This window comes from Phacochoerus africanus, chromosome 2, assembly GCF_016906955.1.
Source record: "Phacochoerus africanus isolate WHEZ1 chromosome 2, ROS_Pafr_v1, whole genome shotgun sequence".
NCBI classification, from domain to species: Eukaryota; Metazoa; Chordata; class Mammalia; order Artiodactyla; family Suidae; genus Phacochoerus; species Phacochoerus africanus.
The window spans coordinates 6315507-6329759 of NC_062545.1; the positions used below are offsets into that span (position 1 = coordinate 6315507).

Consider the following 14253-nt stretch of genomic DNA (forward strand, 5'->3'; position numbering starts at 1 on the left):
TGCCTCACTGGGGTAAAATCATTTTCTAGATTGGTCAATTAACATTTATGTCCAGTTGAAGCAAAGGGCACAGAGGAATGTCAGAAAGAAAAAAGACCCCTGAGAAGACAGGTCTGGCAGGTCCTCCTCAGAAATGTCACTCTTAGCCATCTTCCATTTCCATTTCTAGAACCACCAGCACCCCAAAGTCCAGATCCTTAGTAACTCATGCGTGACGCATCCACATGACCTCCAAAGACTTGCCACGACTCACTTCTTTCCCTCCAAACTTTCCTCGGAATTACACTTACTGAGCTATCCCTCCCTCCCAGGCTTAGGGGTCTCCAGCGAACCCCGTGATCTAGACGCTTTCTGCCAGGTTTGTGTCCTAGAATCTTCCCCACCGCCGCCCCCGCCACAGTCCCTGACCAGAGTCTGCTCTGTGTCCAACTCTTTCCTTCTCCCCTTCTCACTCTTTTCCTGATACATCCTCTCAATCAGCCCCACTGAATACTTCCTGTTCCAAAAATGCTTCTCTCTGTCTAAGTTTTCCTCGCTTGCCCAGACACCATGTTTCTCTCCAGCGGCCCAGTGTCAAGGCTCCCTTTCCTTCAGAGTCAGCTCAGGTCCCTAGTGGAGCCAAGCTGCCTCCTACTTCGCTCATTTCCTAACTTCTGTGGCTCCGGAGTTGGTGACCACATGTATTTCCTGGTAATACTTGTTCCACACACACAGGTTGTGTCCCCTGGCAGTGCCTTGGGATTGTGTGTGTGTGTGTTTCCCAGCACTTAAACCAATTTTGACCATAAAGTATTTGTTCATTCACTCAGTGCACATTCCACAAGTATTTATTAAGTGCCAACTTTAGCCAAGTAGGTGCTGAATACGCACTTGAGTGAAAAAGGTATGAATGGGAGCAGAGAGATTATGAAGTGAAAACATTCCATTCATTTGTCCCCTGCTACGATCCGTAACTACTGACAATGTAACTGTGGTGTGCTCTGTGCTGTGTATGGTTAGGTGTGGGCCTCCAAAGGGTTCAGCAAGAATGGCCTCTGTCTTTTCATGACGCTTCATTTTAACGTGGACAGTGTGCACTTTGAATAAAAGTGGAAGTATAGCCGACGCACACTGAGGACAGACCTTATGGATAAAAGGTAAAGAGAAAGGGAAGAATCAGTGATGAATCGGGCTCTGGAGAAAGTTCCTTGGGGGTCCTCAGTCTTCAACTAGACCTTGAAATTTGGCAGTTTGATTTGAACATAAATATATTGGAATGCATTGTACTGCAGAAATGCATGACATGGAGCATGAGTCTAGGAGTAAAGGAATTAGACATAAGCTAGGATATAGGAAGGAGCACGACCACAGAGTGACTGGTGATGGAGAGAGGAGCGTGATGAATAGGAGAGCCAGGGGGTTATTTTAGGAGAATGAAATGGAAAACAATGCACGTGAAGTTCCTAGCAAGGTCCCTCATGCAAAGTCGATGTTCACAAATACTAGTATTTCTCCCTTTCCTCTTTTGTCTAGCACTTGGGGAATTAATTGTATAGTCCCTCTGGCTATGAAAAAAAAAACAAAAAACCTTTCAATGGGTGTCATGTGTGTCACTCACCTAACGTTTTGTAAATACTAAGAATATTCTCAAGAGATGAACAGTCTTACCTCATAACTATTCCAGTTATTGTATTTGACATCTCTGCTTGCTCAATCTTTATATCTTCTATTTCTTTGTTCATCGTTTCTTGTAATTTATCAGTCTCTGCCTCCAGCTTACTTCCAAGATCTTGAGTCATCTTCACTAGCATGAGTCTAAAGGCTTTTTCATGGAGGTTGGTAATCTCCAGATCACTTAGCCGGTTTTCTGGAGTTTTTTCTTGCTCCTTTATCTGAGTCATAATTCTCGGCCTTTTCATTTTCTGTAGATTTTTGGTGTGGTCTCCTTTTTGCAGACAATAGAGTTGTAGCCTCTCTTGCTTCTGATGTCTGCCTCTCTTGTGGCTGAAGTTGGTTCAGGGGCTTGCTGCAGGCTTCCTGATGAGAGGGACTGGTGCCTGCCCCCTGGTAGGTGGAGCTGATTCTTCCCCTCCGGTGGGTGGGCCTTTGTCTCTGGGTGAGATGAGAGTCTTTAGGCAGCCTGTGTAATGATGGTGGGGCCAGATTTTTCCATAATGGCCACTTCTAGAGGAGCACAAGCTGATGACCATTCCTAAGACCTTCGCCTCCAATGACCTTCCCCCACAGTGAGCCACAGTCACCCCCTGTTTTCCCAGGAGATCCTCCAGGAACCACAGGCAGGTCTGACCCAGATTCCTATGGAGTCTCTGCTTTGCCCTGGGACCCAGTGCACATGAAAGCCTGTGTGCGCCTTTCAAGAATGGGGTCTCCATTTCCCCCAGTTCCGTGGAGCTCCTGCGCAGAAGCCGCACTGGCCTTCAACGCCAAATGCTCCGGGGGTTCCTCTTCCCAATGCCAGATGCCCAAGCCTGGGAACCTGATGCGAGGATCAGAACTGCCCCCGCCCCCGCCGGGTTAGCTTCTGTGGTATGGTTACCTTCCAGTCTGTGGGCCGCCCACCTGGAAGGTATGGGGTTTGCTTGTGTTGTGTAATCGCCCCTCCTACTGTCTGGATGTGGCCTCCTCTTTGTCTAATGGAATAGGATATCTTTTTTAGTGGTTTCCAGTCTATTTTGTTGAAGATTGCCCAGCAGTTGGTTGTAATTTATTTGTTTTCATGAGAGAAGGTGAGCTCCAGTCCCCGTCTCTTTACCTCATAACTGTATCAAGAAATCCAACTGATAATTCTATGTGAAATATGTGCATTTGCTATCTCTGCCTTTATATATCATGATCTATGCCTCTATCAACATACATGTATCCTATCTCTCTATGTATGAATATGCACATATACTATATATGCATATATGCACAGGTATATAAGTATAATAAATATACATCCTAAAGGGTCTCAAGTCTTGGTCGCCATATACTTCTTAAGCCCTAACTGCTGCCCTGTCCATTTGTCATTAAATTTGCCTAGGGGCATTTCAGGAGATGTCCCATGGAACCACCTAGATGCCATATGAATTCTTCCCTTCCCAGCAGCTCTGGCTCTTCCCGATGCTTAGGGTCAGTTACCCCGGCAGTGTGGTCAATTTCCCTTCCTGCCTGTGTTCCAGTTTGAGGAGGCTGAACTGAACTGGTGCCACAGTAGCTTGGTTTCCACTAGGGCTCCTCCTGTCTCCCCATAAGGACGTGCTTCACTCTGTGGGAACCAGAGCCTCTGGTCCCAGAGAGCCTGTGATGACCTTGTACCTCACTCTTAGTCGGGGGAGCACATGACGACTGTTAGCTGTGTCCTTCCATCCAATCATTAGACCTCTAAACCCTTCCCTCATGTGGCTGACCCCTGAATCTGCAAGGAGTTTATCACACACCATGGACTCTAATACAGTTACCATTTCTTGCTAATCTGTTCCAAATAGCAGGATGTGATCAATAAAGCAGATCAATTCATGTTCTCTGAATTGTTTAGATGGTCTGAGTTCTTTTACCATATTTTAACTGAAGGGCAAACTATAAATGTTGTCCAGACACATGAAAGACAATGCTTTCTAGCCTTCATTTTAATAGGATGGAAAGGAACCCATGTGCTAGATCTGTGGCTACGCGCCATGTATCTTAACATCTCTCTGAGACGCTGTCACGGGGTCCTCAGTCTATAGTCACCACTTTGGCTTTTATATAAGTTTCTTTTATTTCTTCTACAGGGTAATTTCTAAGCTTTCTTTTTAAACCTTGTTATATATAGCAACATTTTTATAAATGTTCTCATAGTTTCTCCGGTGTTTCTATGTGTTGATAGCGGATTAAAGGTCTATAGAGGCTGAGTCACCATGTTGCCAAAATCAGAATGAAGAACATTTGTCACAGAACTTAGCTCCAAGAGAAGACGGTAAAATGCAGCGGCTCCACAGGTCACAGAGAGGGACTAGGTGTGTGTGTGCTTGTCTGACTCACCTGATAGAAATAGGAAGGCGTTGCATTTTATCGTCTTCAAAGGGGATGTGAGAAGGGAAGAGGCTGAAAGTTCAGAAAACAGTCAACACCTAATGGAAAAAGGCCCTGGGAACAGAAATGGCCCCGAAAGGACATCAGTAGGTTCAGAGACGGGAAACGGAAGCACATTAAAAACCTCAGGGATACTCTTCACTCAGGCTGGGTTGACCAGCGCCCTGTAGATCAAGACATTAAAACACCAAGATTTTTTTCCCTTTTCATTTTGTATTATATATTGCTTTGAAATTATGTGGGAAAACAGAATTTGAAAATCTTTTAATTGTTAAGAAATTATCTTACTACTAATATTAGTTTTTGATATCAGTTTTTCTACAGAAAGGACTAGTATCTGATGAGGATTAGGTATGAAATGAAAAATGTTTCGTGTTTGGTTACCATTTCATAGAATATAGGCTTATCCATCTAAGATCCAAAGACTTTGTTACCATTAAAATCAGCTGGGGGCTGATCTGAAATTAATACATTCATTTTGTCTCCTTTTTGTTACAAATGCGTGTGGTTCATTTACTAGCAAAATGGCCTGGTTATCTAGGAGGTATTTTTTTTTCTATGAAGTGTTTTAAAGAAGTCCAGAATTAAGAAGTCCAGAATTTTTAGTACTTAAATATACATTTATTTATTAGTAATCCCCTTAGTTCAAGAAATTAAATATTTGGGTGGGATTGGGGTAGCACAATAGACAAAATCTTGTAGAAGGATCTCTGTTAGATGATCTTCTATTTCTAAATTCTAGGTTTTTGTTTGTTTGCTTGCTTGTTTGTTAGGGCTGCACCTGCGGCATATGGAGGTTTCAAGGCTAAGGGTCGAATCGGAGCTATAGCCGCCCGCCTACACCACAGCCACAGCAACGCAGGATCCAAGCCACGTCTGCGACCTACACCACAGCTCACGGCAACGCCAGATCCTTAACCTACTGAGCGAGGGATGGAACCCACAACCCCATGGTTCCTAGTCAGATTGCGCCACAACGGGAACTCCTAAATTCTGTTTTTCTAATTTCCAGTGAAATATGAAAGAATGCTTAACATACTTTGTGATAATTCAGCTTTTGACTTTGGGGAAGTTCCGATTCTATACATTATTATAATTATATTTAAGGAACATCTATTTAAGACTGTACAACGCCCAGTACTATGAGAATATCAGCGTAAAGAGACGCAGTGGCTACTTTCAAGGAGATCACGATCTACGAGAAGAAGAGAAACCTCAACACTCTGATGTGATAATGGGCCATAGAAATAGACGTAAGGGATGAAATGATTATGTGGTTTATCACTGGGAATTCGGGGCAAGGAAGGCTTCTAGAAAGAGCTCGTATCCGAGCTTGGGTTTAAAGAGCTGATTGGTACATAGGGTCACCTACAAATATATAACAGTAAGAAAATCAGTCTTCTTTATGGATCACAGGTTGTTTCCAGTTTCTAAGAGGTAGCGTTGACATACATAAGCTCCATGTTTAGCAGCACGGATCTTTATACAGAGTGCGCCCTGAGCAAGCCTGCAGGATTCCAGGAAGTGTTCTCCAACCACATGTTGCCTTTCCAGCCTTAGAGGAAATGTGTTTCTTTACCTACGCAGGAGCCCCGTCCTGGTTTTCCAGTGCAACTGCCGCCACGTGATTTGCCTGGACTGTTTCCACCTGTACTGTGTGACGAGGCTCAATGACCGGCAGTTCGTCCATGACCCGCAGCTTGGCTACTCTCTGCCTTGTGTGGGTAAGTCTCCCACGTACTCCTCCGTTTCGAATTCTGATTAAGAAAGAGAACAACTACTGATATAAAACTATCTTAGATATGCCCAATCCCTACTGAGGGGTGGAAAATTCAGATATCTATTTAATCATTGCTGGGCAAGACAATGCATGTTGGGATCACAAACAGTATAAAACACTAGGGTTTGAAGGAGCTCTGTTGAACTAGAAAATGTATAAGCTACATAAAGGCATCAAAAAGAAATTTAAAATATTATTCAGCCAAAGTACACAAAGTATGTCTATCTATTCATCCAGAAAACTATGGATTAGTACCTGGATTCAGAGCAGCCCTATCCAATTTTTAATGGTATACCCCTGTTGCTCAAAATTTTGAACATATACACAATATATATGAGAGAGGATAAATTAAAAAGAAAAAAGAACGCTATAAAGCTGAAATATCTAATGTTTAAATAATGTTTTATGTTTTTCAGTGTTAGGAAAGTCTTTACTTGCACTATTATTATCAGATGTATTTTTATTGAGATGAAATTCACATAATATACAATTAACCATTTTAAAGTGTACAATTCAGTGGTGTTTTGTGCATTTATGTTGCTATGCAATGACCACTCACCTTGTTTTAGTTTCAAAACTTTTTTGTCCCTGAAGAATAATACTGCGTATCCATTAAGTAATCAGTTCCAATTCTCCTTTGACCCCACCCCTGGCAGCGTGGGGTTTGTCTCCATGGACTTGCCTATTCTAGATAGTTTATATAAAAGAAATCATAAAATATGTGACCTTTTATGTCTGCCTTTATTTGCTTAGGGTGTTTTTGACATTCATCCAAGTTGTGGCATTTGTCAGTACTTTGCCATTTTTCTAGCTGAATAATAGGCTATTACATGGACACACCCTGATTGTTTATCCATTCATTCATCGATGGGCATTTGCATTAGTTCCACCTTTTTGGCTGGTAGGAATGATGCTGCTGTAAGCATTGGTATATTTGTTTCCGTGTGGATATTTGTTTTCATTTCTCTTGGATATACATGAAGTGCAGTTGTTGGATCATATGGTAATTCTATGTTTAACCTTTTGGGGAGTCACCAGATTATCTCCATAGTTGCTTCATCATTTTACATTCCCATCAACAACTGACAAGGATTCTTAGTTTTCCACATCCTTGCCAATACTCGGTATTTGTTTATTAAGTAGCCATCTTATTAAGGATGAAATAGCATTTCATTGTGGTTTTGATTTGCATTTTCTTAATGACCAATGATGTTGACTTTCTTTTCATAGTCTCGTCCACCATTTGTGTATATTCTTTAGAGAAATATCTATTCAAGCCCTTTGCGCACTTTTAACTGGGTTGTTTTTCTGTTGTCGAGTTTTAATTGAGTTATTTCTTCTTCTTTATTTTCTTCTATTTCTACTAGACCTTTACCGTTATATGATTTGTAAACATTTCTCCCATTCTACAAGTTGTCTTTTCACATTCTCTGCAATGTCCTTTGATACACAAAAGTTTTTAATTTTGATGAAGTCCAATTTATCTATTTTTTCCTTTTGTTGCTCATGCTTTCAATGTCAAATCTAAGGATCCATTGCCAAATCTGAGGTCATGTAAAGTTATCCCTATATTTTTTTACTAATGGCTTAATTCATATTTAGGTCACTGATCCACTTTGAGTTAATTTCTGTATATATTGCATGAGGTGGGCGCTCTGGTTCCTTCAACAATAGGAAATGGTATTCAGAAGTCACAGTCCTGGTGCATGATGTGTCATTGTTTCTAGGGTTAGTTGCAAGAGCTCTGAAACATGCGTTTTTTAAAAAGATAAAAACCACAATATTTATACTGACGTTTCCAATTCATATTCAAGGCTATGGAGTTTTTACTTAGAGTAATTAATCTTATAACTGCCATTGCCGCTTCTCTTAGCAAAAAAACTTATTGTTAAGTGATATTAACATAATTACTCATTTGTCTTATTTCACAATACACAGACAATAGTATCCGTATTAGAATATCAATACCATCACCAAAGTATGACTGCTGAAAACAGTGTTAAGATTTTTACCATTTGTTTTACCATTAAAGTATATCCTGCAGGGAAATGGAGTCATGTGCCGGTTACTGTATAGTTATGTCACCAACTGCATACATATTTTATATTCTAATTGCTTTTCAAATCTATTGTTTTTATAATTGTGAAAAATATTAACATGATTCCAAAGTCAAATCTGTGAAACCAGTTATATTCAAAGCAATAGAGCTTTTATTTCCAGTCTCTTCAATACTCCTTTTCTCCTATATAGGTAAGACTTTATTTGAAAAATCTCCCATTTTAAAAAATGTAAACAAATTATAGACGATGCAATATTGATGGAGATTTGCATCATTCCCTTAAGTAAGAAGTAGAATACTGTGCATATCTTTCTCCAGCTTGCTTTTTATTTATTCTACATTATATTTTCTGGAGCTTGCGCCCTAGTAATATATGGATATTTTCTCCGTTAAAAAATTAGCATCATTGAATTCCATTATGTGGATATACTTTTCCCTTATTAGTTAATACTTGGTTTTCATTTTTTTATTACAAGCATTGGTACAACTACTAGACTTGTATTTGCACATCTTTTCATAGTTCTGTGAGAGTGTCATTGAGATAAATTCCTAGAAGTGGGGTTATGTCAAAGGGAAATATGTATTTATTTTTACTAATTGTTTCCAAAGCCCCCTCCCAACAGTCCTTCCATCTTTGACTTGTAAAAGCAGCAGGTTCTCCGCTGCCTCATCCACAGACTAGCTGCAAAGCTTTAAGACTGTTTTTCCAATCTTATATTTGAAAAATGGTATTTCCACTTATATTTTTTCCTTTTTTGAACAAGGTTGGGTATCTTTTCATAAGTTTAAGATCCTTTTACATTTCTTTTTCTCCATCATTTTAAAAACATCACCTTTTGGGGAGCTCCCATTGTGGCTCAGCAGAAACGAATCTGACTAGCATCCAGGAGGGCACAGGTTCGATCCCTGGCCTTGCTCAGTGTGTTAAGGATGCGGCATTGTGGTGAGCTGTGGTCAGATCTGGCGTGGCTGTGGTATAGGCCGGCAGCTGCAGCTCCCATTTGGCCCGTAGCCTGGGAACCTCCATATGCCACAGTTGCGGCTCTGAAAACACTAAATAAATAAATAAATACATCACCTTTTCCTCAATGGGTAGGTGAAGCAAATACATTGTATAAATTTTTCCTCAAAAGTGCGTTCTATCTAGCTCACTTTTGGCAGTTTGACCATTCCTCACAGGTTAAAAAGGTTCGATCACTTATATTTTTATAAAGAAGATGTGTAAACTGGCTTCAATTTGGCTAGTTCCTTATACCACAAGAACGAACTAACAGCCACTATGTGAAACAAAAGATTTGCATGGTCAAGAGCTATCTCACTGAAGTGCATTATATGGATTCTCCTACAGTTTAGTGGCCTTTTAAATACCATTTAATGTTTTCTATGCTGACGGTGCTGATGGCATCCTGAGAACCTGATACCCTCCGGAGTTCCAGTTTAACAGTGGATGGGCAGTAGCATTTTAAATATGCTACTTTGTTTTCTTTGGAATCCTTTCAGTTATTTTAGGTGACTGTACCTACTTCATGACTGGTTATTGACAAATAATAGTCCATAAAATCTTGCTTTCATTTTTTTAAAATGCCACTTACTATGGAGAAGATATCTTCTCTGACACCTCTTTAATGTTTAACAAGAGGCAGAAAGCTACGTGTTTGTGTATTTGGTTATTAAAAGAGAACCGTAGCAAATAACCACAGGCTGAGACAGGTTAGAAACAGCGGACCCGTCAGTGACCTGAGCGCTAGCCCTTCGACACTGCATCATTCATGCCACTACTTGCTTCCTCCTATCCTCGGCAATATTTTAATATGTATCTTCAAAAGTACTCACTCATAACAAAATACAGAGCAGCTTGTCACAGTGCCGTGTGTCATGTATTATTTTAGCCTTCTTTTTTTCATCCTAACTTCAAATTATGTTTCACAGATCATGTGAAAAAAGATTTTCGAATGTTATTCTAGCTTTTTGCTGTTGTCAAAAGCGAACCGGATTGGCTTGAATGCTTGCTCAACCCAGACATTCTTTTCGTTTATCGCTTGCTTAGTTTTTGCCCGTCCTGCTGAGCACAATGGCCTCACACCTTCCTCAGGTGGTATCTTGGGGCCCATCATGCCCACAGGGTGAGGTGGACTGTACCTCTCAAGGTCAAGGACCCCTGTCTACTCTTTGGGGGCTTGTGCCTACTGGGTTAGTACCATCTTTAATTAATGGTATCTTTGTGGGAAACTTGAATGTTTTTCAGTCACTTATGTACTTTAACAGAGCTGGTTAATAGGAGAGAATGTCTTCCTGATTCTCTTTTCCAAGCACATGGCATCTTCTGCAAAAAGGAACCGCCAGGAGAGGCCCCCCTCAGTAGGAGTCTGTGTGCGGGACTTCCCTGTCTCCTCAGGATGCTCCCTTTGCAATTCTTGACACATGGTTCTCTGACGGGCAAACCAGCATATGAGAAGAATCAGTATCTGCCTGTGCGTTGTCTCAGTGAAGCTTAATTGATTTCACATAATACATGTGTAAGCCTTCATATTACCCTCCCCCATACACCAATGAATCATTTGTGGGTGTACACAGAACACGCAGGAAGCCAAGTTCAAACGCTGGCTCTGAGACTCCCTACCTTTGTAATGCAGGACACGTCACCTGACCTCAGTGTGCCTCGGTTTCGCTTTAAGGTAAAATGGGAATAATACAATAGCACCTATCACATATGTTGGTATGTGGATGAGTTAACATAATGCCACCTAAAGCGCCTTGAGGTTAAGTGCTGAAGATAATGAGTGCACAATGAATACCGGCTTTTGTTATTTCAGTTGTTACATAAGCATATATTCCCAGGATATAGAATGTACTTGTGCAGAGGTATGTATATTGATAGAGGAATATGTATTTAGAAGTCTTTAAAGGTAGGTTGGTGTTTCCTGCAACTCAATGCACAAAGCACCTGATTATCAAGCATCATTCACCTCTCCAGGTAGCTGGCCCTCTTTTCCCCTTGGTTTTCTTGACTTTGCCTTTGACTCATACAGCACAGAAGCAGACACAGAAAGGAGGAATTTAGCAGAAATAGAAAATCAAAGCTTTTCGAACTATCGGTGGAAACAGCAGACTATCAGAAACAAGAATTGATTGATTGCTGTATCATTTCCGTGGTAGTCCCCCTCAGTGGGACTAATGAAAAGGTTATATGACTTAATAACACCTGTGAATCTTATAAATAAAATGTAATATGATGAAAAGCAAAAATGATGGTAAATTCCATAAAGGCACTAAGAATGTATTGAAAGGCAGCTTTGTGGGACCTGAAGTATTCCAGCAAGACTCAAAATCTTAATTCAAAATTAGTTTGAATTAAAGCAAGGGGCATTTATTTCTCAAGCCATCACTTCCTTTCAAGGATGCAGTCCACGTCTAACCACGAGCCATGGATACTCTTGCAATGGAACCCACAGCTCGAATCCACTCCTTCGCTTTTCTAACCACAGGGTTCGCATGGAGCTATAAATGGGAGACTCACCGGTAAAGAAATCTTGGGATGGGATTGGTGGTTGCATTCCTACTTTGGCCTAGGCCAAAGGACGTTCTGATGCTCACCAACTAGAAAGGGTTATTCTGCTGGGCTATCGGGGGGACAGGAGAGGAAGGACATGCTCACTGTGTGATAAATGCAGCTATTTAATCTTCACACTTCCTCACATCCATACAAAACAGTACTTACCTCAAAATCCATTATTTATCACCTCCAGAGCCCAGGAAGCAAACCATTCATTAGTGTTTGAATAGTGACATTATGAGAAAGAGAGAAAAAAGAAAAAAGCCTGAGATCAGTTTTCTGGGACAATTAAATATATATCAAAAAAAAAAGAGACTAAGTAGAATTAGCCCTTTCTTTTTCAAATTACACTGGCTCCACAGAAGCCACAAAAGAGCTAGATATAGCATGTATTTCTATTGCTATATGACTCCCATACCAAATTTCTTGCCGTGTCCGTAAAAATTCACCATTTCTATATAAATGTCCAATACCTCTTACCCCCAAAATATAAGATGCTCTCTTTTCCAAACCTAGTCTTTCAGATCTCTTTCAACCCCCTTAAGCTAAAAGCTTCAAAGCTCAATTTTAGACACACGCATTCTTCAAGGTATGACTAGTCAGTGATGAACCAACCTTTTCCACTGGCATAATTATCATGATGAACAATTAAAACTGGCTCAAAACGCCTTTCAAGGACAAACCTGGCTTCCTTCGTGTGAGCTCCTCATTTGACCAGAAATTTTGTTATGCTGAACTTTACTTCCCTGCGAGTAAAAATGAGCCATCTGATGAGAGCCATTGCCGAGTACCTTCCTTACCGAATATAAGGTACCCCTGGGATGCTTACATGCAGGCATCCATTGAGCCCCCACAAAGCCCTATTAGAATGGATGTTGTCATTCTTCCCATTTTATAGATGACGCACTAGAGGCTCACAGAATTTAATTAAATTGCATATGGTATTACAGCTGGACGTAACAGAGTTGCTCTTCAACTGGCTGGCTCTAGAACGCATGCTCTTAATCTCTTTAGGAGCAGATAAGCCTGTAAACAGCAAAGTACAAAGCCTCTAAAAGTCCTATGGAAAAGAAAGTCAAGGGAAGGGTATCTAATTTTTTGGCCCTTTTCCCATATTTAAACCAGCAGCAAACTTAAAAAGTAGGAATTATTCGTATTTTTAATATATTTTTGGTTAAAATGTAGTTGATTTCCAATGTTATGCCAATTTTTGCCATACAGTAAAGTGACCCAGTTATGTGTGTGTGTGTGTATACGCATATATATCTATGCATTCCTTTTCTTATGTTATCTTCCATCAGGTTCTATCCAAAGAGACTGGATATAGTTCCTGGGCTGTACAGCAGGACCTCATTGCTTATCCATTCGAAATGGAATAGTTTGCATCTACGAACCCCAAACTCCCCGTCCGTCCCACTTCCCCCCTCCTCCCCCTTGCAACCACAAATCTGTTCTCTAGGTCTGTGAGTCCGTTTCTGTTTTATAGCCTGTTCATCTGTGCCATATTTTAGATTATTCCTCTTTTTCATAGGGATAAGTAAAGGGTTAGCAGCATTTGAGCTTCATGGTCAGGAAGGGTGGAGCTGAGATTTCAGCCCAGGTGTGGTTGCTTCACAGCTCCCTGCTCCCTCGGCCCCCACCGCCCTGCTTCTCGCTGGGCAGTGGTTCTCAACCCGCAATGCGCCTTCAGTAATATGGCAATTTCTAAAAGTCCCAATACCCAGGCCTTGCCTGAGTCCAATTAAATGAGGACCTCTGGGGGCAGCCCTCTGTATTTGTTGAAGGCCTCAGGTTTAAAAGTTTGAGAACTACTACAGGGGTAAGCATTCTACAAGCTGTATATATTTTGTCTTTTTAGGGCCACACCTGAGGCATATGGAGGTTCCCAGGCTAGGGGTGAAATCAGAACTGTGGCTGCCGGCCTCAGCCACAGCCATAGCAACGCAACCTACACCACAGTTCACCCCAACGCTGGATCCTTAACCCCCTGAGCGAGGCCAGGGATCGAACTCACACCCGTATGGATACTAGTTGCGTTCATAACCCGCAGAGCCACACCAGGAACTCCAGCAGCAGCAAGGTATTTTCCGGGGCAGAGTGTAGCATTAATAAGCACAAATACACTCCCTCTGCCCTTATCTATTTTGTCCATGAGTAATTTGCCTTGCTAACAAGCACAGGTTTTTCAATAAATGTTGATGGAGGTGAAAAATAAGATGGGCAAACACAGCCAAGTGGCCTGTTTCCAGAGCCCCTGACAAATTCGTGCATGAAGTGAAGAGCTTTGGAGACAACCCCATAGTTATTTTGAAATATTTGCTGTCTTTTCCCCTTACCCACTGTCGCTACGTTCCATGCTAAGGATGAATTGGAAATGCAGAAGCATTTCGTGCATCGGCTCCTGACACCGAGCGGCCCTCACACGTCTCGGCGGGGCTTCAGGCGTTTGGGGAGATTTACTTGAGAGTGTCCAACTCTGGAACTTACATGATGAAGACAATGCAGAGTGCGTTCACTCTAGTCCATCATGGGTCCTGGGAACACAGATTCGGGTTGCCTTGAGGTGTCTGAGGAAGGAGTTCCCACCCCCTGATAACATGCCATTGCAGAGTTCCTGTTATGGCTCAGTGGGTTAAGAACCCAGCTAGTATCCATTTGGACGCAGGTTTTGATCCCTGACCTTGCTCGGTGGGTTAAAGACACAGCATTGCAGCAAGCTGCTATGTAAGTCGCAGATGCAGCTCGGATCCCATGTTGCTGTGGCTGTTGCCACAGCAGTGCCAATTGACTCCTAGCCCAGGAACTTCC

The 14253-nt window shown here is 41.5% G+C and overlaps 1 protein-coding gene across 3 annotated transcripts in view; it reads left to right on the plus strand.

Annotated features, from left to right (window-relative positions):
• PRKN (parkin RBR E3 ubiquitin protein ligase) overlaps positions 1–14253 on the plus strand; it is a 1272474-nt gene that overhangs the window by 829378 nt on the left and 428843 nt on the right. For all 3 annotated transcript variants that reach the window (XM_047769780.1, XM_047769781.1, XM_047769779.1), the window contains exon 7: positions 5641–5777. In XM_047769780.1, coding sequence (XP_047625736.1) covers positions 5641–5777 — 137 coding nt within the window. The remainder of the gene's footprint in view (positions 1–5640; positions 5778–14253) is intronic.